General features: G+C 31.4%; 3 protein-coding genes, 1 non-coding gene and 1 pseudogene across 5 annotated transcripts; 4 read left to right on the top strand and 1 right to left on the bottom strand.

Moving 5' to 3' along the window:
- Positions 1–4,540: 4,540 nt before the first annotated feature.
- Positions 4,541–8,865, top strand: LOC101215669 (annotated as a pseudogene).
- Positions 8,866–11,134: 2,269 nt separating this feature from the next.
- On the top strand, positions 11,135–12,494 carry LOC105434550 (protein FANTASTIC FOUR 4). The gene has a single exon (XM_011650494.2). The coding sequence runs from the start codon at positions 11,401–11,403 to the stop codon at positions 12,238–12,240; it is 840 nt and encodes a 279-aa protein (XP_011648796.1). The 5' UTR covers positions 11,135–11,400; the 3' UTR covers positions 12,241–12,494.
- Positions 12,495–14,537: 2,043 nt separating this feature from the next.
- Positions 14,538–14,619, bottom strand: TRNAS-UGA. Its single transcript has one exon. It is a non-coding gene; the product is annotated as a tRNA-Ser (tRNA).
- A 4,771-nt stretch (positions 14,620–19,390) lies between these two features.
- Positions 19,391–23,378, top strand: LOC101214870 (receptor-like cytosolic serine/threonine-protein kinase RBK2). 2 transcript variants are annotated; one of them, XM_004139152.3, is made up of 9 exons: positions 19,393–19,930; positions 20,773–20,882; positions 20,979–21,344; positions 21,430–21,681; positions 21,762–21,919; positions 22,248–22,327; positions 22,408–22,543; positions 22,636–22,785; positions 22,864–23,378. In XM_004139152.3, exons 1-9 carry the CDS (start codon positions 19,893–19,895, stop codon positions 23,029–23,031), a joined length of 1,458 nt encoding a protein of 485 aa, XP_004139200.2. In that variant the 5' UTR covers positions 19,393–19,892; the 3' UTR covers positions 23,032–23,378. The 2 variants fall into 2 exon arrangements, with proteins under 2 accessions (XP_031736335.1, XP_004139200.2); XM_031880475.1 differs by having other exon boundaries at positions 19,391–19,930; positions 22,636–23,378.
- Positions 23,379–24,919: 1,541 nt separating this feature from the next.
- On the top strand, positions 24,920–26,671 carry LOC105434549 (desmoplakin). The gene has a single exon (XM_011650493.2). The coding sequence runs from the start codon at positions 24,920–24,922 to the stop codon at positions 26,669–26,671; it is 1,752 nt and encodes a 583-aa protein (XP_011648795.1).
- Positions 26,672–26,940: the final 269 nt, after the last annotated feature.

Genomic DNA, 26,940 nt, shown 5'->3' with positions numbered 1-26,940 from the left:
AATCAACAATCTTTTCTTTTATGAGATGTAGAAGTCTCTAAAAGATTAATTGTGAGACCCATTTATTGTATTAAATCATGCATTTCAAACTGGTCGTATACATCATCAACGATAAGAAGTGATAGATTCATTAGTTTTGTTGTTTCCTTTTCCAAACATAAACAACTACATGCTCCTAACTTTCATTTTAACTTCGTTCATATATTCTCTTAAAAAGCAACAAGAAAGATAAAGAAAATTTTCTTTTACTTCATCTTCAAGTCCATAAGTCTTATTGGAAGAGGATCTGGATGCCCTTGTCAAGATATTGGTTTTCATATTCATCCAATATAGGTTTACTACACATAGCTTCTACTCTATCTTCTGGACAATCAACCCTTAATTGTGATGGGATATAATAAACAAAACATAACACCCTTAATTAATTCATTTTGTACTCCTTGTAATTAATTAAAATCTCTGGGGGTTTCTATTGAAATAGTGGAATAATAATTGAATATAATATTAATCTGTAGGTTCTTAAAATTGAAAAAATAGGGAGTCATTCTTGCACTAAAAAATTGTTGCTATGGAATGAGGGTGAAAGAAATCTTGCAAAATGTACGAAAACGTCTTTGTGTAAGACAGAAATTTGCTGTTAATTTGAATACCCAATCTGTTCTTTCAAGAGAATAAAGTGAACGAATAATGTTGTAGTGTGATCATTATTAACCACAACTTTTCTCTCATCCTCTTTCCCACCTAATGCTCTTTGATTTTGGTTCTTAAGAAAAGGAATTTTAGCCAATAAATTTTAAGATGTACTGTAATTATTGATCTCTCACAATTTTGGGAAATTTGACACGAAAGTTCAACGTACATCATGAGTTTTGATCATGACTTATTTGGACTAACTTGAGAGAGAATAATAATTGCATGCATAATTGGAGAGGAAGAACCTTATTTATATACTATAGTCATTAAATTTTTACTTGAATATGGTATATACAACTACATACTGTTTAAGTCTTGTGAGATAACTAGGGATAACTCATTTACTACATATTCAAAATCAATGTTGCATGTAGTAGTTCTTAGAGGAATTTTTGGGAGAGATCACAATATTTGGGAGTAGAGTAATTGATAAAGAACCAATGCTGATTTTTTTACATGAAATTGATGAGTTATTTCATGAATCCTTTAAAACTATGCTCTCAATTTTTTATACAAGTAATAGTACAACCTATATAGATTTTTTGAATATTGGGTTGTCTGCCATAATATGATTTTTTAATCAAATAATGCAACTTTTGAAAAATGATGGGGTCAAATTAGTGAACGAACTTCTAAATAAAGCAAAATTTATCTTTGACCCACCTAATATATACATACACATATATAAATTAAACCATTAAAGTTACTTAAATTGTTCTTTTTTTTCTCATCATGTGTGTTGTTTCTTTCCGAGAACTTTCCTTTGTTTTTCTTTTTGAATTAGAAACAAATGAGCGTTTTTCTCCCCTAAGTCTTCTTACTTTTTCTATTTATTTTTTAGTTTTATTTTTATTTTATTGGTCGTCTCTACATGTAGACAGTAGGTCAAAGATTGCTTTAGAAAAGAATTCTTTGTTTCATGATGATCTTAGCAAACACATTCATATAAGATTTCACTTCATCATCAAAGATTGTATTTCAAGAAAGAGGGTTGAAGTTGAATATAAAAAGACAGAAAAAAAATAGAAGAAAACAAATATAGATTACGTATATATATATATAAACTCAAATATCAGTTCCTGTTTTCACTTGATTAACAATGCTTTCTTCAGATAACATATATTTATAAACATAAAAGTTAGAAGTGCCAAAGAGTAATTAGAGAGCCTCTCTCCAGGTTTGCATATTCTAACTTCAACTAATTTGCCAATTTCTTCTCCAAATTATTCCTCCATGATTACGTGAACACCACACATTTTTATACTTGTTGCATCTTTACAGTTGTCTTGAGCAATTAATTACCTCAAATAACACTGTAATTTTATCCAAAATACTTCTCGAGGAACTAATCCTAAAACATGGTTGATTTAGATCAATCTTCGGTGAGCTGTCCACAATGTCGTCACCATATGGGTTTAGATGTATACAAGGATCAAGTACTGCCATCCATAGATACTCACCTCCTGATATCTTATCCATCCAAAAGTGTTTACTTACTTCAATATCGTTGATAAACACACTATATTTAAGCTGAACCAGCTCGAGATCAATAGTAACTTGAAATTTGACACAAAGAGCAATAACAGCCTTCCTTTTTCAACTTAGATAATCAGCTGGAAAAACAAACAGTATTGAATTGTTCATACCCTTGTACTTGAACCAATTTGAAATGTCACAATTCATTAATATGAGTTCTTTGCTTACTCAATATTTTTTATATTCATGCACGATCAGAGTAAATAGCTAAATGTTATGTTAATTAACAAAGCACACTTAATTCTTATAAGAATGAAATACACAAGACATGGGTTCATGAGAAAGAAATGATACGCACCACATTATCGTTACAACATATAAAATCATGTATGTTTTCAGGAAATCTGGCCAATGATACGCACCTTGTAGAATTCACACGGACTACCTCTTTTGGAACCTTTGGAATATCTTCAAGCAACTTACAATCTATTAAGGCTGCTCACTAAGAAAACCCATAAGATTGTTATCAAACAATTTAGTTTTAAAACTGTTATTAAATAGTTTAGTTGCTATACAGTTTTTATGTTTCTCTCATCTATTGTACAATTTCTAAATTTGGATCCACATCCAAATTTGTAAACAAAAATTGTAATCTGATTCACAAGCAGAGAGTGATCAATCTGATTAATAGGTGGAGGGTTATCAATTGGGTTGCTCTCCAAAATTACATCTAAAATTGGGTTATGGTCACCATTATTGTTACACTTCTAGAGGGAAAAAAAACTTCATTTTGACAAAACTCAATTCAATTAGATTTGTTGATCCAGTCCATTACAATTGATCTATCAATGGAATTTAATTACGATTATCCCAATTTTTATTACAAATTGGATAAGTTAAACATGATGTGTAAATGACAAAACTGCTTAAAAATATTTTGAAATATAGCAAAAATTATAGTTTATCGATAATAGACGGTAATAGACTACAATTTAGGTCATATATAGTATTTTTTTATGATGGTTTATGTTATGTTTGTAAATATTTTGATTTATTTAATTATATTTATAAACATCCAATTAATGAATGTATTTTACATCCTCAATTTCTGTTTTATTTGAAAGTGAGATCCAAGCAAAAGGAAAAGTCATAAAAGAGATTGTCTTGCTTTTATCTGTCTCTCAAAAGGTAATTATTTCACCAATTTCTAACAAAATTATTTTTAGAATCACAAAGGAATGGAAAGGAAGAAGGGATATAAGTGATGAATAGAATACCTTAATCTACTTTTGGTGCCTCACTTTGTTTTTTCTATTTCTTCCTTTTTCTCTCATATTTTCTTACACGCCTTCTTCTACTTTCCTACAACCTTCCTCTCTCTCTCTCTCTCTCTCTCTCTCTCTCTCTTTCTTCTTGACTTTATGAACAACGTTTTCTGTCAAGTCTCTTCTTTTTCTTTTTAAAGATTATTGTTTAGTTAAAATATTATTTTATCGATGGGTCAATCTCTGTTGAAAGAATAAGGTAGATGATCACTATGTATTAAGCTCAATCACTTCTTATTAGCTTAGTTATTATTTTTTCCTTTTTTCTATGTTCCCAGCCACACACAGTGAATGGAAAGAGGAAAGCTCGAGAACAAAAATTGAACTGAGGGAAAGTAAACTGAATGGTTTTTTTTTTTTTTTTTTCAAAAGGAAAGAAGGGTTGAGATTGACATGTGTGCAAAATAATAGAGATTGATCGCATTATTTTCAACATTTAATACAATTCAAGTTAAAATAATAGAGATTGGAAAGGAGTAGAAAAGAAAAATAGGGAATTTTCCACTGATTTTATATATTTGGAAGTTAGGTACGATAATTCTAACGTTGTATATTGATCAGCTCATATATATATATTTCTATCTGACGATGTCTTTAATTCAAACTTCATATAAATATCTTCCAGACTACATCAGTATCTATGGGCCAAAGTATAGACTTTTCATCAAACAAATGAATGTACCTATAGGCAGTGAGGGATGAAAGAAATAATATTGTAAAAAGTAGGAAAACGTGTTTGTGTAAGACAGAAATTTGCTGTGAGTTTGGAGTATTGTGATCATTATTTACCACAACTACTTTTTAAACGATCATCATTGCCCTCTCACAATGGCCAAAATTGATACGAAAGTTCCACATCATTAGTATTTTGTGGGTAAACCAAAGAAAATATGGTCACACACTTATTTGACTAAAGAAAGTGCGTAGAAAATGGGTTAAGTAGGCCAAAGTCCGGGAATTTGCATGTGGAAATGAGAAGTCTTCTGATCAATCATAACAGTGTCCCCACTTCTACTTCACCCAACATTTGCTCTCTATAAAGTGTCCAGATTATTATTGAATGAGGAATTAAGACATATAGGCAAAGAAATGAGGAAGTCTTTGGGTAGATTTGGGATGGGTTCTAACGCTGCTGGAGCGGAATCGTCGTCTTCTTCTCCAATCAATTGGATTTATGATGTGTTTTTGAGTTTTAGAGGAGAGGATACTCGCTCCAATTTCACAAGTCATCTTCACATGTTCTTGCGTCACAAGGGTGTCAATGTTTTCATAGATGACAGGATCGAAAGGGGTGAGCAAATTTCTGAAGCCCTTTTAAAAACTATACAGTGTTCTTTGATTTCTATTGTTATATTCTCGGAAAATTATGCATCTTCTACATGGTGTCTGGATGAATTGGTGGAAATAATTGAGTGTAAGAAATCCAAGGGTCAGAAAGTATTGCCAATTTTCTACAAGGTGGATCCTTCGGATGTACGAAAACAAAATGGTTGCTATGGAGAAGGATTGGCCAAACATGAGGCTAATTTCATGGAGAAGATTCCAATATGGAGGAATGCTCTAACGACTGCTGCCAACTTGGCTGGTTGGGATCTCGGAACAATAAGGTACATATGTTTTTACAAGATTGAGATTTGCAAGATTTTTTTACCTTTATTTTTAAAATGTATAGTTGATTAATTCTCTTTCTTTATTGTATATGTGTTCTTTTTAGCGTTTTATAAATCTAAACAATTTTTTTTTCTTTAAAAAAAAGAGAGATCTCCAAGACTTATTACTCATAGACCAAAGTATAAGTCGTGGACTAGGTCCATGAGTTGTTTTGTTGTTTTTATTGTTGAACACATTGATGCAAACACGGATAAGAGATTTGAATTATGGAATAATGGGACCCCTACAAGTACTTGTACTCATGTCATTAAAATTTTTAAATTGTAAAAGCAGCAAATTTAAAAATCTATAATTTTATGATTATCATCTAATAGACGTCTGATATCACTAATTTTGATATATATATATTCGCAATATAAAAAAAAGTTTGTGCATTATTTTTTCTAAATATTTTTGTCATTTGATATAATTTTCCTATAGCAATTGTGGACTTGGTTCACTATTTTTCACACCTATTCTGTTAATACTTTTTTGCTTTTTCTGTATTTTTATCAATTATTTATATTTTCACTTTATTTAAGGACCCTATTTCTTGTAATTTATTTGGCCAATTACATTATTTTTGGAATTAGCTCTGTTTTTTATTCATTAGAAATTCTCACACTATATAATTTAAACTCAGAAGATTATTCTCTCTCAAGATGCAATTTAATTAATTATGTCCTCTGACTCTCTCATCATCTATTAATTTTGCAATGATTATGTACTAATTAACAACAGAAATGAGGCTGACCTTATTCAAGTTATTGTTAAAGAAGTGTCGTCTACATTAAATGTCACCACGCCCTCAGATAAGCCTCTACTAGTTGGAATTGATTCCAAAATTGAATCCCTTTATTGGCCTACAGAAGAAATGTACAAGTCTGAATGTGTTGACATGTTGGGGATATATGGCATTCGAGGCATTGGTAAAACAACTTTGGCTAAAGCTTTATACTACAAAATGGCTAGCCAATTTGAATGTTGCTGCTTTCTATCAAATGTTAGAGAAGCTTCAAAGCAACTCAATGGCCTCGCTCAACTACAGAAAAAACTACTTTTTCAGATCTTAAAGTATGATTTGGAGGATGTCGATGATCTTGACAGGAGAAATAATATCATAAAGCATAGACTCCATTCGAAGAAAGTTCTTATACTTCTTGATGATGTGGATGAGATGAAGCAATTAAAAGCATTGGCTGGTGGGCATGATTGGTTTGGTCAGGGTAGTAAAATCATTGTGACGACTAGAGATAAACATTTACTTGATAGCCATGGATTTGGTCAAACATATGAAGTTGAAGGATTGTGGGAACACAATGCATTTGAGCTTTTTTGTTGGCATGCCTTCAAAAAAAGTCATCCATCTAGTAATTATTTAGACCTTTCAGAACGTGCTACAAGGCATTGTAAAGGTCATCCTTTGGCTCTTGTTGTTTTGGCTTCTTTCCTTTGTGGCAGAGATCAAGCAGAATGGAGTGGTCTATTAGATGGATTTGAAAACTCTTTGAGAAAAGGTATTAAAGATGTTCTTCAATTAAGTTTTGATGGGCTGGAAGACGAAGTAAAGAAATTTTTTCTTGATATTTCTTGTTTACTCGTGGGTGAGACAGTTACCTATGTTAAGAAAATGTTGAGTGAATTCCATTCGATTCTGGATTTCAAAATTAGCAATCTGAGGCATCTTTCACTTATTAGGATGGAAGAATATGATGATGATAGGGTGCAAATGCATGATTTAATAAAACAAATGGGTCATAAAATAGTTTATGATGAATGTGGTGATGAGCCTGGAAAAAGGAGTAGATCAGGTTGGAGGAGGACATTCTGGAGGTGTTTAGTAACAATTCAGTAAGTTGGTGTTACCTGAATTAATTGTCTTTAATTTAAGTAATTAATTTTCCAAGACTTTCAGATGATGAAAAATGTTTGTGAAAGTAATGTTAAATTATACAAAATGTATGACTTCAATTTGTAGGGAAGCGATGCAGTGAAAGGCATAAAGTTGGTGTTTATCTGATCCCACAAGGGTCATAAACGTGAATCCAGAGGCATTTAGAAGCATGAAGAATTTGAGAATACTGATTGTTGATGGAAATGTGAGGTTTTGCAAAAAAAAAAAGTATGTACCGAATGGGTTAAAGTGGATAAAATGGCATAGATTTCCTCATCAAACTTTACCCTCATGCTTTATTACAAAAGATCTGGTTGGACTACATTTGCAACATAGCCTCATCACTAATTTCGGAAAAGAACTGTATCTTAACAACTGCCCAAATTTAAAAACCATTCCTAAGTCATTTCTTTCTCTTCCTAACCTTCTTACCTTCAACCTCCACCATTGTTTAAACCTTAAAAAGATTCCAAGTAGCTACATTTCATGGGAGCTAGTGTCTTGAAAATTTTGATCTTTCTCACTGCCAAAAGCTTGAAAAAATTCCTGACTTCTCTTCTGCATTAAACCTTAAAAGCTTGTCTCTAATACAATGCACAACCTTGAAAAGCTTCCAAGCTACCTCAAGTTAAAGTCTCTTACAGATTTAGATCTCTCTGGTTGTCGTAAGCTCGAAACGTTTCCAGAAATTGATGAAAACATGAAATCCTTAGAAAGGTTGAGGTTGTCTTATACGGCCATAAGGAAGCTACCTTCGTCAATTGAACACCTTACTAATCTTCAATATATTAAATCTTAAACGTTGCACAAACCTCATCTTCCTTCCTTGTACAGCTTATAATTTGTTTAAGAGTCTTTGCGGGCTTAGTCTTTCTGAGTGTTCTATTGAAATGCGTTCCAAAAGTTATAAAAACTATGAAAATTATGAAAACTTCTTCGACTTGGGAGTTTTTCCATTCACGAGTTCCAAAAGAAATCTTATTTTTCGAACATTTGGAGTTGCTGGATCTTAAAGGTTGCAATATATCAAATGTTGATTTTCTGGAAAATTTATGTAATGTAGCTCTATCCTTAACTAGTATAGTCTTGTCAGAAAACGAATTCTGTAGTCTACCTTCATGTCTCCATAAGTTTATGTCCTTGCGGAATCTCCAATTAAGGAATTGCATGTTTCTTCAAGAAATTCCAAACCTCCCTCAGAGTATACAAATAGTAGATGCCACTGGTTGCATATCGTTGAGAAGAAGTCCAAACATTATGTGGACATAATATCAGGCGGGCAGGTTCATCTCTTACCAATTCATTTTCTTTGTTCATATCAAGTTCTTGTCTTTTATACTAACATTCCATGCATAATATATATATATAATTCTTATTCCATAGGTCAATGTTAAATGGAGAAGGCGTTGTTATATCTTCAGGGAATTCGTTCTAATGAATAGTGGGATTCCGGAATGGTTGAGCTATGAGACTGCATCAAATTCAATAAGGGCCAGTTTTCAACACAATCGCAATAGAAAGATAACTTTGGCTACATCCGTTACTTTCCGAGTGGATATTGGAGATTCATATCAAGGAATGGCCTTAGTTTCATGTAACGTATTCATCGGTTGTAGACTCGAAAGTTGTCATATGAGAAAATTTCCAACATCAACATTAGAATATACATGGTTAGTAGAAGCTTTTTCTACAAGACAAAGTGAGTCCTTGGAAGAGAATGATTGGAATGATGTTATAGTCTTGTTTGAGGCTGTGAAATGGCTACTATTGCCTACTATAATTTTCACTTTATTTATAAACTTTATTGCCTACTATAATTTTCCAAAATTTATTTATATTAAAGTACAAACCTTTAATATATAGAATCAATGAGCAAATTATTGTAATATTGTTTCTTGAGTGAATTATGGGGTTAAGATACTTTATAGAATTGACGAAATTTTAATTAATTAATTAATTACATTAAACTAAATTAAATTTTTCAATGATCAATAAAAGAGTAATTTACGTTAACGTAACAACACCTAAAAATAATTACACCGTGTTGTAACAAAAAAAATAAGAGCATATAAAGCCACCAATGTATTTTCACAAATTTCAGATTTGTTCTTTAATATTGCGAACCATTCGTCTTCTCTTTTTTCTTTTCTGTTATTTATTCGTCTCCTCTACCTGATTTTCTTTCTTATATTGGTAAAGAATTTATTCTTCCTTAAAATCTTCTATTTCATATTCATCATATTCGACAAGATTTTTTAAAGCTAACGATTGTTTCAATATTCTTCTTCATTTTTCTCACATATGAGAATATGAAAGATTATTTAAATATCATTTTTAATAATCAACACGATCGTTTACTATTATCAACATTATTGTTTAAATTTGAAATTTTTTTCTCACCATTAAAAAAGAACCACACAATTATGTATCATAATTTAAATTATATATTAACGAACCATAACTACTTGCATTGTTTTAATTTTGGTAGAATCAAAATTAATTGTTTATTAATCTATCAAAATCACTTTTTAATTCTTAACTAACCGTCTACCCGCTCATACATATCAGCTTTTAGATTTAGCTTTCATACAAATTTCCCAACTTCTTAACAATTCAAATAAATATTTTATTGTAATATCTTTTCTTTATCAATATATTTTATCATATGTTTTTTTTCTTTTTAATTTTAGTTGATTCATTTTCGTAAGAATTATTATTTTTTTAAACTACTCTCAAATCATTTAGATTTAACAATGAGTTGAAATTTAAATCATATGTAATTTTCAAAAAATAAATAACAAATTAATTAATTAATAAAAAGTATTTTCATAACTTTTAAACCTTTTGTGCTTCTCCTACACATTTTCTTTTTTCTATTTTTATTCATTTCTTTTTCTTCCTTTCTTCATCTTCATTCTTTCTTCCGACTACTCTTTCGGAATATCAAATCGTTTAAATATCACTTACCTAGTCAACAAAATTGTTTAGATTTGAAGTTTTTTTCCATTCTTTAAAAGAAACTACACAACTAAATAGATATGATATAAACAATTAATTATCATAGTTAACTAAAATAAATTTGAAGCATTTTATCATTCGTTAAAAAAACTACACGATCACATGTAAATAATTGTGTAAAAGAAGAATTACATGTGTGGTGTGGTGATGATCATTTTTTATATCTTTTATTGTGGACTTATGGATTACATTTCTATTTTTAAATTATTTTATTCAGTATAAATATTTTATCATTTTATTATATTTTTCGAAAAAAACTCCATTTTGTAATTTAAGATTTAGTTAATTTTACCTCACGTTATTTTTCTTCTCGCAACTTATTCTTGCTTGGTCTGAAGAATAAAGGTTGGTTGAAAACTAAAACGAAGGAATAAAAGTAAATTTAATATAATATCAAGGAGATAATACACCTTTCAAATAAGTTTTATAATCTAAAAATAAAAAGAATAATAAAGATAAATTTATAATATGGGAGAAGTTGACAATACCAACAAGTTCAATCATTTATATTCTCCCATCTCCATATCTCTCTCTCTCCCTCACTCCAAAGCTTCTGGATTATCATCATTGACCCATATCTCACTTCCCAACAAACCTCTAAATCATAGGGATAATCATTCTTTTCTTATATATACACATTACTATTCATAGAAATATAAAACTTGAATGCAAAAGATAAGGAGAGAATAAACAAATAATTAATAAAACCCTCAGTTATCCCTAAACTTTTGGTAGCATATCAATTTAAACACAATCAACTATTTGATGTTAGAAATTTTGAAAAATAGCCGCAGGATATGATTTAGAACCTAAATAACTGAGTAACAAATTGGAATATGTAATAGATTGATATAGACTAACTTAATTGACCTTATCTTTCTATAAAGTAATTACAACCATTCCTAAATATAGAAGATAGAACTTTAACGTCAATACATTACTTCAACCAACTTTTATCCAATTGACCTATTCTATCATGCTGCTCATTAACACACACTTTTGAAAATTCATCTACCCATGCATTAATCTATATAAACTCAATTGGTTTAAGCATTTCACAAATATCATCTAGAAGTATATATTATTATTTATTCCAAATCTTTTGGGCATGTCAAGTGGGACCTGTCACCCTTTCCTCATCACTCCAGCTCAATCCTCTTCACCATAGCCCATAACTTCTACTACAATTTATTTTCTCATATAAAATATTTTATTTGCCATGAGCCAAATTTTAATTGGAGAATTTTGATATCACCTTAGTTTTTCTTTTTTTCTAGATATATATATATATATAGCCAACTTCTTCTCAGATTTATTCATTTCTTTCTTTTCAAATTACAAGGAATGACGACGATGATGAGTTTTTACAAAAAGAGTCTCCACTCATTCTTATCCTTCACCGACAACCTTTCTTCCAAAACTTCACCACCTTTCAATAACTCTAATCCCCACCTTGAATTACACCATGCCTTAGGCTTAGGATTGATTAACTCCGATCATACCAATGCCACGCAATTCAATAAATCTCCAAATATTCTTGAATCTTCCTCCCTCATTAAACCTTCTCTTTCCTCGTCCAGAAAAGACCCCGGTGGGGTCGGTTTCATCGACGATGTTGGCGGCGGCGTCGACGGGTTGATGTCGTGCACTGAGAGCCTTGGATTTGAGAGCTCCGATGAGAGATTGGTGAATGATGAATTGACGACGATGGAGGATAATTGCGGCGGGTGGTGTATGTCGAGGGTGCGGCGGAGGAAGGTGGTGGCGGAAGAGAGGAAGTTTCCACCACCGTTGACGTCGCTGAATCAACATGGACATCCGAATTTTTATCTCCGGTCAGTGAGGAAAGATGGGAGATTGGAGCTGACGGAGGTTAGGATCGAACGGACCGAGATTCTTCGAGCGTGTCGTGGAGATGGACGGTTGAGATTGCATCTTATCAAAGATGAAGAACAAGGAGAAAAAGATGGCGGCGACAGGGAGAAGGAAGGTGGGATTGAAGAGGAGGAGGAGAAAGACGAAAAGGAAGAGGAAGAAGAAGAAGTGGAGGGGTTAGTGAAGGAAGGAAAAATGGAATTTAGGCGATGTGTGGAGATGATAAAGCACCAGCGTCGCCATGAGCACCACCGTAGCCACCACCAGCATTTGGATGTGTGGAGACAGCACTGCGTTACAACAAGTTAAGAATTATTTTTTATAAGTTAAGTCGGTAGAATTAAGTAATTAATGAAAGCGGTGGGTGTGCATAAACAATGAGAAATTATTATTATTATTATTATCATCATCATCATTATTATTATTAATTTGTGTGGAATGTCAATTTACCAATATCTTTACATTCCTTTTCTTCTTTTAAAAAATGTCATTTTTTTTCCTTCTTCTTGGCTCTAGATAATTGGAATATCATGTAATGCAAACTCCAAGATGAAATTCCCCCACTTGCATTTTTTATTTTCTTTGTAGGTTAAAATGATAAAGATTGATAAATATATCAATTAGATAATTACGATTGCTTTTATCAAAAAATTAAATAAAAGGGGAAACGTGGGTTTTTATTGGTTGAATTCAATTTTGACTGTGTGTTGTTAGAGGGGATTTGGATTGACTTTAGCTAATAAGAATAAGAATATAAATAACCAAAGCAATGGAGAAGAGTAGTACAGCACACACATATGTATAAAAAAGGTATACAATTTGTTTGTGTAATCTACTAATAATAGTGAAAATGAGTCAAAGTAAGTTACATTTAAAGGCAAATTAAGTAGATTAAATTAATTTTATGTTAGCTAAGAATAATATCCCCTCCAAGAAAGTAGGAGGATGGAGAAATTTGTTGATATTAGAAATATTCGAGTCGAATTAGGGTATATAATTCGTTAGTTTTAGTCATCTATAGCTTATTATGTCAATGTTGAAATGCATGGATAGATCAAATTGTTATAGCTAGGTAATTTAAATTTTCGTAACTATTGTTTTTATCTTTAGTTTTATAAAGTAGTAGGATAGCATTTATAAGTATGCATGATTTTAAATATCTACATAAATATGGATAAGATAGCATAAACTAAAAAGAAATAGAGAAATAATTTTAAGATAACATATAAAATTTGAGAATATTTAAATTGGGATTTTGTAAAAAAAATAATTATAAGATTATATAGAATTTAGGAATATTTAAATTATATAAAATTCAGGAATACTTTGAAATGGAAAGTTTGGGATAAAACTCACATCAAATCATATTTGAAGCAAAATTTTAATAAGATATTAAAATGAGGGTAAATTTTTAAAAAATCAATTTCTCTGAAAATGAAAGTTTTGGATTAAAAATATAACCTAAAGTTAGAAATATTGGAAATTTGAAAAAATAGCATCTTGGAATATTGTATTGGCCTATATAATTTGACTCATCCATACAAAAAATCTAATCATACTTTAAAAAATATATTTTTTCTCCAAAGTAGTAGAGAGATCTTTATTTGTCGACGTTGATAATTTTTATAAAAAATAGTGATCAATTATCAAATTTTTATATACATATTAGAAATTAAACTTCATGACTATCAAATTTTTATATACATATTAGAAATTAAACTTCATGACTTGATAATAGTCAATAAGCGTAACTTACCTATATCTTATAGTAATTAAGTTTTTAATTTTTAAAAAGGAGAAAACCGAGAGAAAAAATATGGTAAGATAAGATTTAAATTAATTTAAAAGTGAGAAGTTAGATTGAGATATGTATGTTTGAATAGGATGAAATATTTGAACTTTTTAACAAAAACATGCATGTAAAAAAGCCAAAGACTGCATGAGATTCTTGTTGAAAAGATAGTTTGGTGTAAACTCATTTGGTTGGATCTTAGCTAAGTTTTTGTTATGTTGCAATAAATGAATGAGGAAATCAAGGAATTTAAACTTCCAAGTTTTTTCACCTCAATCAATTGTTTCAATTCCCAAAGGTTTAAAGCTTCGTTGGCTAAACTTTGTAGCTTTGCCCTTTCAACCTTAATTTTGGGTACCAAAGAAAACGTATGAACATATATAAATATTTCATTTAGGGTTAGTTATGTCAGCATCATTTTTAATTTGACATAAAAATGTTGATTGGTATAAATAAACCTAATCTTTTGATAAATATATAAGTATTAAATAAGTTGCGTATTAAGACTTAGATTATTACTCATTTCACTGAAAAAATATAAATAAGAAAGTTAAATAAAAACATTATTCATTTTTTTTTACAAATAGAGAGATTTGAATCTCTAACTTATAATTCTATCCATTATATATCACCTAATACTTTTGACCATATGAAAAAGGAAAAAATGAAGATTTGACTTTATAGTGCATAGAATAACTTTATTTTATTAAGTTTAAATAATGTGACGAAATATACATATTATAATGTTTTGATAAATATCATTTATTAAGGATATATGTAAGTAAACAAAATGGATGAAAAAGAGAAATAATGACGTCGACAGCAGGGTTCGAACCTGCGCGGGCGAAGCCCAACAGATTTCAAGTCTGTCTCCTTAACCACTCGGACATATCGACTTTCATGCTCCCAATTCCATACTTTACAATTTCTATATTCTTCACCAAATTCTTATCATGAAAAGTCTATTTTGGCCACATTTGTCTTTTTCCAATTCATCAACCATGGGTTTGAGGGTCGACAAAACCTCAAACAAAATCACAACTAAAAATTCAAAACCCTTAGTCCAATTGTAAATCAAAATTTTGAACTTCTTTCCTTCGCACGAAAACTCATCCACAGCGCTTTACTTGGATATCTATAAAATAACTAAAGTTTACAAATAGAAAATAGCTAATAAACAGGGAGAAAATGAGGAGAAAGTAATAAAGGTCATGCATGCTCATAACCATTTTCTATACATTAAATGTAGTTCAACCTCTCATAAAGTATACATTTAAAATGAGTAAATATTATAACCAAAAAACAGTATGCATTATCCTTATATTAAATACCTCTCACTGAAAAGAGATATGCATGTGTATATTTTTGTTTTTGAGGCTGAATAAAGTAAGTTGTAAAGAGTATTAATATTCACATGAAATTTGGGGCTATTTTGTGTGAATGGAGACACGTTTAGTAATAGTAACTGATAGTATATATATGCAGACTTTGACTACTAAATGAACTCAATATTTAATACACACACTCTCAAACTCAATACTCTTTTGAAACGTGTGCCCCTTTTTCCCTATTATCAATCTTTTTCATTGTCTCCTTCAAATCTCATCGTTATGAGTTTTGTATAACAATCTTCATAAAATATTAAACGCAAATCAAACATGTGTTCATGTTATATGTATTTACTTTTTAATCCAAAATTAGGTTACGGTAGTTAATGGTACGAGGAATTGTCATAAATAATAAATTTGACAAAATATTTACAACATTATAGCAAAATTCTTAGATTCTATCAATAATAGTCGTTGATAAATAATAGAAAAATCGTTCGTTCATTTTTTCTACTCTTAGACTAGAGAAAACAAAAAGAAAATTTTTCCCACATTTGAAGTCCTAAGTCAAACTCTTCGTGGAAGTACCATCATCGCGACTAAAGAGCAGTGAGTATATTTTCAGTTCGAAATTTTTTGTTTGATACAATTATTTACTTTTTGACTTACGTAGAGTGAGTGACAATTATAATTATATTAATGGTTTGTTTTTTCGCTTTTACATGTCTTATTCTTTTCTGAAACAAATTAACTATTTTTATCTATAGTAAAGAAAATTTAACCATTGTTATCACGTGAAATACCAAATGAGCAAAAAGAGTGAAATGAACTTAAGAAAAAGAATTAGGAATAGTTACAAATATAACAATCAGATTCAAAATAATTAAGTATACAACAATATTTTTTAAAAATTGTAAATATAGCAAAATCTGACAAAGTCTATAAATGATAGATTATGTTGCAAATATTGGTATATCATTGATAAAGTATAAGAGTTTATCAACAATAAAAACCTATCACTGATAGACTTTGTTGTATTTGCAATTTTTTTAAAAATGTTTATATATATATATATATACTTAATTATTATTTCTAAAATTGATACCCATTATAAATATCCAAATAATTAATTGGGCTTTGGACTCCAGAAGCTCGATTGTCCTTAGACTCAATCGGGATGGGACCGAGTTCGACCAACTACATTTGATGAACAAAATATACCATGGCCAATTTGGGTCTGAAGAAGAGGAAAGTTTGGGTCAAAAGCCCAAACCAACATCTTTGTCCTCAGTCGAGACCGAACTTCAAAACTTGAAGAACCAGTCATGCCAAATGCATACACATCCATTTAACACGAGAGATGTATAGTTTCTAATAACAAATGATCTACTAGTGATAATTCAATCAATAAGATCATAAAACAATCAATTCTATAGTTTCTATAATAAATATATTTCAAGTCTAATTGATATATTATCCAATCATTAATGATGACTCAACCGACAAGATCTAATCAATTTTACCGTTACCATAAAACAGGTTCAAAATAACGGTCTTACATTGCACTCTACACGTTAAAGATGGTTCAACCGAACAAAATCTAATCGGTTAGTAGTTTCCATAAAAGGTTCACATCTAATTACTCAACTCATACAACTTTTATTAATCGCACGCTTGTCAAAAGAGAACTAAAGTCGTCAGACACACAATCCGTTAACAATTGATTTAACTGACAAGATCTAATCAATTTTACAGTTTCCATAAAAAAAAAAGTTCAAATTTCATTACTCCCACTTGTCCAATTGTAAAAGTAGAAAATAACGACCTTATACATTACCAACACGTTCACAATGATTCACCAAACAAAATCTTAACGATATACAACCGACAAGATCTAATCATTTTATAGTTAATTTCCATAAAAGTTCAATACTCAATATATACTCCACACATACACACTACTCATAATTTTAAAAATTAATGAAAACACAACCTAATTACACAGTACTTATCCACAAACCCTAATTCAACCAACAACAAAAAAAACTAGAAAACATTTAAAAATTACTTCATCCAATGAAATGAAAATCTTTAATTGTAACTTATATTATACTTTGTTGAATATACCCATGCATGTTAAAAAGAGAATCAAAGTATATATGTATATTATTCTTGATTTTAGTATATGATGTAATACTTGTGAATTGGAATAATTAGCTTAAAATTGGCAACAAAATCATCCTCTTTTTGGATCCATATAATGAAACCAAAACTATATATTGGAATTATCCAAAACGGCCTGCCTTTGTTAGCTTCATAATGGAATATGTAACGCCAGCAACCGGCAAACTTTGGTCCATCCAATTTATTCACATTCATTATTTTGATTTTACTTCTCATGCACTCATTTCCTATTTCTTTTTCCATATTCTTATCTACATCATCTCTCTGTTCACTACCACCAGACAACTCACAGACTATTTTTTATAATCCAATTTTAAGATCGCTTGAAATTACCTTTGGTCTAACTTTAACATTTCAAAAGAAAAAGAATCGCTAAGCTTTGGAAATATACTAACATTATGTCATTTGTTGCATGAAAATAATAATGTACTAAATGATTAGTTATATTAAAGTTCGTACTTACACAATATATGAACTAATTACCATTGCAATAAATTCTCCCTTGTTTTGTTTTCTTGAAGAAAGAAAGAAAAGGAAAACATATGGTTGATGATATGATTATTTTATGATCATATGGTATGGTCTCTGCTTTGGAGACAAAATAACATTCTGCACCCCATTTGCTCTTTCACTAATTGGGAATACCACTCTATATTTTTCTTTCTTCTAAGTCCTTCAACTTCATACAATTTACCAACATTGGACCCTACACTATTCTCAATTTCCACTGCCCAAAAAAAAAAAAAAACATTTGAATCTTAAACAAATTCCAAGATATCTTAATTAATTCATTTCTTAAATTTTAAAATACACTACAAAATGGTTTTTGAATGTAAAATCATCCAACATTCTTTATTTTCCAATGTGTATATACCAATTATATTATTACAATAAAAGCATAATATACCAAGTTTAAGATGAAGGAAAATAAATTGAATTTATCTTTCCTATTAACCACCAATTAAAATTGAGTTTATTTTCCAAAACAAACAAAAAAAAATTGTTCATTTTAGTTTAGTTTTAATATATTGATTATTTGAATCTCTAAAACAAACCTAACCTTTTTTTTTCTTATTATTAGTGATAAATTAATGAGCTCATGAGTGATAACTAATGAATCCAAGTGGCAAATAAAAGGTAATACTTTGCAATCAATAACAAATTTAATGTTTCTTTTTTTTCTTTTTCTTTTGGTATGTCAGCATCATCACTTAATACTTTGAAATTTTGAAGAGTTAGCATAAAAACATCATTCAATTTAGCTACACAATTTGGTACAATTTATAAATTCCAAATTATTGAAATATGTTCCAAATTAATTCTCTCTACCTATATTTTATTACATATTAATAAAGTAATTTCTCTAATCCTTTTAAGTTTTAAATCAATCAAAAATAGTTTTGATCAAATAATTAGTTTAACTAAATTGTTGGGTAATCCAAAACAAAAATTTCATCACTATATATATTATTAATCTTTTTTTTTTAAAAAAAAAGTTGCTAAGCAAACAAACCTTCCAACCAATAACTTATCAATGACATTCTATGAAGTTTAAAGAACAAAATCTCCCCATCAAAAGAAACAAAATCTAGTAAATATTTGTATTTTCATTTGTTGTACTAGAAATAGTTAATATCTACCTCAACTTAGCTTAACCAATTTAGGCCTTTGTTATTGGCAAATAATTGGATGCATATTCAACTAATTTCTTAGTATAATAATTACAGAAACAAGAGAATTAAACTCCCTTCTTAATTTAACATGTGCATATGGTCTATATTAATTTGTTATGTAGACCACATTTTGTTAATTGTTGCTATCATAATAAATAATGAATATAAAGTAACATGGAAATAAATTTCATGGTATATAGTGATATTTTTTAAGAAAAAGACTTTGGATAAGAGTACAATTCATTTATATCGTTTTTACAAGAATTTTAATTTGAGTAACATTGGAATCTAGTCTCTCGTCTTCGTACACATTCTCGAATTATAAAAAGAAAAAGGAAAACAATTTTTATAAAGAAAAGTTAATGATTGATTATTTGAGTGTGTTAGATTATGGGAATTGATATATTTTGTGATTAATCATCTAAAGATAGACGTAGTAGAAGTGTATTGTTATTATATAATTGGGAGAGGATGAAGAAAGAGAAAAGGAAAATGGATTAAAAGTCTGATTTTGATATCTCTCTCTCTCTCTCTCTCTCTATCTGTTCTGTCATCCCTTCTCTTTCCTCTGCTGCTTTTTGAAGGTTTGAGAGGAGAAGTCGCTTTAATACGCCATTTCACCATTTCTGCCTCTTACTAAAACCTCCATGGCCGAAACTCTCGCACCCCATTTCCTCAAACTTCCTTCTCCTCAACATAGAGAACAACCCATTATTCAATCAAATCTTTTTCTATTCATATTTCTCCATTTTTAGCCCTTCTCTTCTCTTCTCTTAACCCACCATGAAAACCCATTCCCAAACATTCATTCCTTTTCCCATTTCAAATCTCTTTTATTGCTTTCTTACTCCTCACACAAAATACCCTTCTCTAATGCCACCGTATTGGAAGGGTATCCGCTAGCTGGACTTTCCTTTTTTGCATTTTCGACCTTTTCTCTCTGTTTCCCTCTGTTTTTTCCCCCTCTGTTTTTGAGTTTTCGCCATGGAGAATGATACTGCTCGCAAAGCTTCTATTCCATGGTATGTCTTTTTCATTTTCAGATTTTCTTTTGCTCTGTTGAAGATTTTGGGGGGTTTTGGTATTTTAAATTTTGCATGTTCTATTCGGTGGTAGAGCTTAGAAGGTGGATTTTGGTTTCTGGGTGGGTGTTGTTTGGCCATTTCTAGTGGCAAATTACATTCCCTTTTGGATTCACGTGCTGTCGAAATGGTGATTCTGTGAATATCTTGTTTCTTTTTGTCCTCTTTGTTGTTGGCCTCTTTTGGCTTGCTTGAGACTTTTGGCCCCTTAGTTGGGAAGACGGGGATTTCCCAAATTCCCCCATGTTTTTGTTTCTTCAACTTTTTCCTTTTTGGTAAAGTGGGACAAGAGAGTTGGCTTTTTCTGAAGTGAGAAATGTTGTAATCTGTTTTTGTCTTTTGATTTGTTTGATCACTTGAGATTTGAGAATGATTGTGTTGAGGTGTATTAACTTTATACTTTTATATGTGAAAAGTGAAGAATAGTTAATTAAATTGAAAACAATTATAACCAGGAAACATTTAAGATTTGTTGTGGGGAATGGGGATGGCCTTCCAATTTTAAAGTACAAAAGCAATACTAAACTGAGTCATTGCATTTGTTGTGGTCACAAGCATAATCACCCTTTTTTGGGATGTTTGGAGGGGAAGTTTTGAAGGTTCTGGTTTTGAGCCCTCATTGAAAATTCTTGATGACTCTTATACTTGATGTCGGGGTAGTTAAAGTTGGTATAAGTAAAACAATTACTTGTGGTGTCTCCATTCGGATTTTGGAAACTCATTGCAACATTTACACTATTTGTTGGGATTTTGACTATTCTGAATTCTTTGTTGCTTCATAGGGAGAATGATAGGGGTATCGGTGAAGTAGCCAAAAGACCTCCACTTTACATGGCTACTTTTGGGAAACATAAAATGCGGAGCAATATGATTTCATCTGCTTCGGCTCGAGGTGGTATCTGTTTGTTTTTTTTTTTTGTTTTTGTGTGCTCATATAGTGCATCATTTAGGCTGATGAATTATGGCATTTGTGTGCTGTGTTTTGTAGAGTTGAGATGTTTTGACCTGGAAAGTGAGCAACGTGATGGATTGTCCCCAAGAGGAGTTTTGGAAGCAAGCTTGCAGAGTTCAGAATTCGATGCGGATTCTTTGAATGATAGTACCCCAGAACCAGAAAATCAACCTTCACAATCAGGGGCTCTTTTTCACTGGAAAAATTTCTTCAAACTATGGAAGAAAAGATCGTTCAGGCGCCTGGCCTCGTTTCCTCCTCTCGGAGTGCTGAAGATTTCAAGAAGAGGGAACAGAAGCGGGAGAGAGAATCCGGGACTAAGTGACTTGTACAAGTTCAAGTCCTCATTGGGAAACTTTACTTTCTCCGAGCTCCAAACTGCGACCAACAAATTTAGCCATGGTTGGTTGCTATTTGTGTTTTATGTACTTTTTAGTCTAACTTTGGTGTCAACTTTGTTTATTGTGTTTTTTTTTCTTTTGCGTAGAAAATTTGATTGGAAAAGGTGGTTATGCTGAGGTATACAAGGGCCGTTTACATGATGGGCAATTGATAGCAGTGAAGAGGCTAACTAAAGGAGCCCCAGATGACAGAACTGCTTGTTTCTTGTCCGAGATTGGCATCATTGCTCATATCGATCATCCTAACACAGCCAAACTGATCGGTTGCGGCATTGATGGAGGCATGCACCTTGTTTTCAAGTTATCTCCAAATGGAAGTTTAGGATCTTTTCTCCATGGTGATTCCTTTAACCTCGTTGAACTAACTGCTCTTTGGTTTTCAGAATTCTTATTCACCCTTCTCTTCACCATTTTTCAGGTCCAAATGCAAACAAACTTGATTGGAGTAAAAGATACAAGATTGCTCTTGGTACAGCTGATGGTCTGCTGTATCTCCACGATCATTGTCAGAGGCGTATTATTCATCGAGATATCAAGGCCGATAACATTCTGCTTACAGAAGATTTTGTACCTCAGGTAACTTGCATGTTCTAAATATCAAATTCATTATTGAAGCTTTTACTTGCTCACACATGTTGCTAGAAACACCTTTTCGATTTTTGCCCTCTTTGTTTTAATACTACTACTACTGGGGGAGCTATGTCAACGACACAAACAAAATTATAGGGGAAAAAATATTTTGGCCCCTCGTGTCTTCGTCGAATGGAAAATGTCAATGAAAAAATTATTTTTCATGCTTCTATTAAAGTTGAAATGACAGAGAAGACCAGTAAAGTCTACTTTATTCCTCTAGCCTTTTATCTTATTTCATGATTGAGATCATTCTATACTCAAATGAATGCAGATTTGTGACTTTGGCCTTGCAAAGTGGTTACCCAAACAGTGGACTCACTACAGCGTGTCAAAATTTGAAGGCACCTTCGGGTCAGTATTATGCCTACATTCTTCTCCTTGACGTAACCATTTTTTTTTCTCTTGTTAAATTTCTCATCTCTTCAATGCAGATACTTTGCTCCTGAATATTTCATGCATGGGATAGTTGATGAGAAAACTGATGTTTATTCTTTTGGAGTTCTACTGTTGGAGCTCGTAACCGGTCGTCGAGCTTTGGATGAGCTGTGTCAAAGCCTTGTACTATGGGTAATAATAATAACATTAGAACAAACTAATTTCATTAGTACCCATTAGTTCATTATATTCCTTTAAGCATTGTTAAATTGTCTTTATTATAGGCAAAGCCTCTCTTAGATAACAACAATCACGAGGAGGTCATTGATCCTGCACTGAAGGAAAGTTACGATCTCGAAGAGGTTGAGCGCATGATTTTAACTGCATCTTTATGCATCGAGCAGTCTCCTATTCTCCGACCTCGAATGAGTCAGGCAAGTGGGAAACTACACCACGGTATCCCCTCATCTCTTCAACAAACATGTAATCAAACACATTTTGGTTTATTGCAGGTTGTTGTGCTGCTAAGAGGCGACAAATACGTAGCGGAGTGTGAAAAAAGTACAAGGGTGCCACTGCAACGAACGTACTCGGAAGAGCTCTTAGATGCACAAGAATACAACAAGACGAGATACTTAAGCGATCTGAAAAAACACAGGCAGCTTGCATTTGGATCTTGAAAGTGATATTGTAACCATGCACCTCAAGGAGGAAGAAGCTATTGCAGTGTTGTAAGGGGCTTGTTTCTGGAGGTTCAATGAAATGGGGAAAAAAAAGAAAAGAAAAAGGAAGTATTTGTGGATGTAAAGTTTAGAATTAAAAAGCAAAGTGTTAATAGTTAAGTAAAATGAATATTTAACTTTGTAATCTAGTGGATCAACAGCCAAACAGTTCCTTAATTTAACTCTTTGTATTTGTACTGCCATTGTTTCAACACAAATACGAAGCTGTTTGAAATGAAAGGAGAAGTTTCAACTGTTTGTATCTAAAAGTTTCTTTCGTTATTTCTAAATTCTTGGTATAGTAATGGCAAGGATTTGTAATGACTTGTTGTCTCTTAAAACTAAAAAAATAATATAGTCGTGTTTATCGACATCTATATGTGACAATGTATATTTTGCGAAATAGACACTAATACATCCATAGACATGGATAGGAATCAATAAAAACCTATCATTAATAAATATTTTACTAATTCTATAGTTTAAAATAATTAATAAGGTTCATGTTGTATGATTTGTTTTTTGGTTGATTTAGATATAACATGGTACTAACTAATTTTGGGGTTATGAGAGGACACTTATTCAATTATTCAATTATTGGTTTTAGTATTTATTATATTTATAACTATCTTTATGATTGTATTATCCTAAATTTATTACACCAATGGATGTAGATTTAATTACTGTGTCAAATTAATAAATTTAGATTTAATTATGGTGCCATATAATCATTAAAGTTTCTCACGTTATTTTTTTAAAATTTGAAATATAACATTTCATAAAGTAAGAGTAAGACATATGTGAGTTTTTATTATTTTTATTTGGTAAGTTTTTTAAACAAAGATTTATGGGATGGAATTATAATTTTCTTGTAAGACTATAAGAAAAGTAGAAAAAAATTAAATTATAATTATAGTAGAAAAATGTATATAAATAATACTAAAACTTACCTTGATATTAAAATGAAACTTATTTAAATAGTTTAACCTTTAGTCTAGTTATTAACTATCTGATAATTATTTGATTTTGAAAAGTGTGTTTTCCTTTTTACACGTAAACATAAGTTTTGGCTAATTTCAAAAAATAATTTTGCTAAAAACTTAATTATTTTTTAACAAAATAAAATAAATAAATAAAACAAAAAACTAAATCATCACCCATAGTTATCTTATATACATATTAATAATTAATAATATTTCCTATTCAAATTATTATTTATAAAATTTTAATTTACTTCAAATTATTAATTGTATCAATTTAAAATAATATTAATTTAGAGTCGCATCAATTTCAATTATTAAAATTCTTTATTATGATTTGACTAAACACAATTTTAAAATTTAAATTGAGGCATTAACGAAACTTGAAACATATAAACTGATATTTGAGGCATTGTATATATATAAATATATTTGTTTTTTGAAACTAAACACCTATTCTCACATTTTTAAGAAAGAACAAAATAAATAAAATAATAGTGGTACAAGTACCAATTTTTCATTACAATTAATACTCATTAATTTTCCAATTTGCAATACTAATAATCAATAAAACTTAACCCTAGAAGGACAACGCTACACGTGGGTATATTTTAACACGTGTAGTAAACCTATGGATTGATTCAAACTAAAACGAATATTTATTTCTTCTCAAATTAAAAACTGTCCATTGCAAAAGCCAAAGCGATTTTGAAATTCCCAAAAAACAAAAAAACCCTCCATTTTCCCTCTCCAACTCACAACTTGCCGTTTCCGATATTCTTTCTTCTCCACCTTTAAAACCCCATCAAAAACCCTATCTTCCATAGCCGCAATCCATTCAAATCCTTTCAAGAAACCCCACAAAAATGGCGAAAAAGAAACCCACTAGATCGGCCAAAGAGCTAAAGCAAACACCCAATAACCAGGAGGAAACTAGCGATTCAGAGCAACCCAAGTCTGCTATGGATGATGACTCGAAGTTGCAGAGCTTGAAATCGTTGAACGAACGGCTGCTTAAGGAGATGGTCGAGAAGAGAGTGGAGGTCGGCGATCTTGTTCAGAGTAAGGAAGCATTGGAACTCGACTTGAAGCGGAATGTGAACGAGAAAGAACAGGTAATGGGTGAGTTGAGTGAGGCTCGTGATGGGGTTTATGGGTTGGAATTAGAGAGGAATGTTGTTTGTGTTTATCTGCAGAGTCGAATACAAGAAATGGGTGGTGGGATTTGTGGGTTACTCGAGAGTGAGAGAGTTAAGGGTTTAGAGATTAGGAATTTGAAGGCTGAGATTACTGGGCTTGTTTCGGAGGTTGGGGAAGAGAGGGAGAAATGGAGGGGAGTGTGTTGTGAGAGGGATGAGATTAAGGTTGAGTTTGATGGGTTATTGAAGGAAACAGGGGATTTGAGAGGCAAGGTGGTTGAAATGGAGAGAAATGAGAGAAGGGCATTGGAAGAGATTGATGATCTGAAGGGAAAATGCAAGAAGTTGTTGAGTGAAAAAAAGGAATGTGAGATTTTGAATGCGAATCTGACGAAAGACAATGAATTAATTAAGAAGTTGTTGGAGGAATCAGGCAGGGTAATTGAAGATTTAGAGAGGAAAGTGGATGTGAAAATGAAGGAGAAAGGTGAGATTGAAAAGGAAAAAAATGGGCTGGAAATGGAGGTTGAGAAGTTAGAGAAGGAAGTTACTCAATTAAAACAGAGTACATTCTGTTTGAAACAGGAAAAGGAAGAGAACGGGATGAGAATTTATGAGCTTCAAATGAGAAATGAAGAAGCTTTGGTGAAAGAAAGTGGGATGCTGATGGAGTGTGATCTTCTTGTCAAAGAGTTGCAGAAGAAGGAGAAAGCAATGGAGAAGGCGAAAACTGAAGCACAGAATATTATTGGGGACTTGCAAAAGGAATCAAGTAAATTAAAAGAAGCTATAGCTTCGTTGACCAAGATGAGTGATGTCGGGAAAGCAAGAAACGAGGAATTAATAAACCAAATAGGTCGTCTTCGTGATACTTTGGATGAAGTTTCATTTGAGAGGGATGATGCTAGAAAGAGATTTGGTGATGAGAAGGAAAAAGTTGAGAAGCTGAGTCTGTTACTCAAAGACAAGGAGAGAAGAATTGAAGAAGCCATAAAAGAAGTAGAGAAAGCAAAGATTGCACAAGAAGAGGAATCACTGAATGTGAAGAAGGAGATGGAGAGGCGGATCAATGCCTTGATCGGGGAAAGGGAGTTAATGGAGAAAAACTTGTTGGCGGCAAAGAGTAGAATTGATGAACTGAAAGCGAAAGTAAATTCAGCAGTTTGTAATTCAGAGAAAGCATTGTCATTGTTGAAGAAAACACGTTTGACTGTTTGTGATGGTTATGGGAAAAGAGAAGTGGAAGAAGTTTCTTCTGACGAGCATAAGGTTGGTAAAGAGATGCAGCCATTTGTTGAACATTTGGATGCAATAAAAACATCCTTCACAAACAAGGAGAAAGCTGTGGAAGAAATGACACGAGTTCTCGAAACTGAACGAATGGAACAACAAAAGAAGAAGAGCTTCTTCACCGTAGTGACTGCAGCAACAACAATATTGGCTGCTGTTTCTGCTCTTTATGTTAGCAAAGGGCGCTGAAGCTGAGGCCACTTTTTTTTCTTTTTTTTTCCTTCTTTGTTAGTTGGTAATGGCACCTAGTAGTTCTTAATTAAGTCAACAAACTGACATGTATTTGGTGAAGCAATGTTGAATTACTGATTTAGTAGTTTTTAATGAGAAAACACATTATTAACATCTAATGTCTAATGTCTAATGACCATTATTAACATCTAATCCTATACCTCAAAAATGCTCGAACCGCCACTAGAACCCAACGCTAATGCGCCGCCGGAGCACCACTGCCGCAA

This window comes from Cucumis sativus, chromosome 2 (genome assembly GCF_000004075.3).
Source record: "Cucumis sativus cultivar 9930 chromosome 2, Cucumber_9930_V3, whole genome shotgun sequence".
NCBI lineage: Eukaryota > Viridiplantae > Streptophyta > Magnoliopsida > Cucurbitales > Cucurbitaceae > Cucumis > Cucumis sativus.
The sequence above is the reverse complement of the archived record's forward strand: the minus strand, read 5'-3'. Positions and strand labels throughout refer to the sequence as shown.

What these genes read in the sequence shown, in the direction of transcription:
- LOC105434550 (XM_011650494.2), top strand. Translation starts at nt 11,401, where the DNA reads ATGACGACGATGATGAGTTTTTACAAAAAGAGTCTCCACTCATTCTTA.
- LOC105434549 (XM_011650493.2), top strand. Translation starts at nt 24,920, where the DNA reads ATGGCGAAAAAGAAACCCACTAGATCGGCCAAAGAGCTAAAGCAAACA.
- LOC101214870 (XM_031880475.1), top strand. Translation starts at nt 19,893, where the DNA reads ATGGAGAATGATACTGCTCGCAAAGCTTCTATTCCATG. An exon ending in CGCAAAGCTTCTATTCCATG is followed by an intron (nt 19,931 to 20,772) that starts GTATGTCTTTTT and finishes GTTGCTTCATAG; the next exon opens with GGAGAATGATAGGGGTATCG. An exon ending in TTCATCTGCTTCGGCTCGAG is followed by an intron (nt 20,883 to 20,978) that starts GTGGTATCTGTT and finishes TGTGTTTTGTAG; the next exon opens with AGTTGAGATGTTTTGACCTG.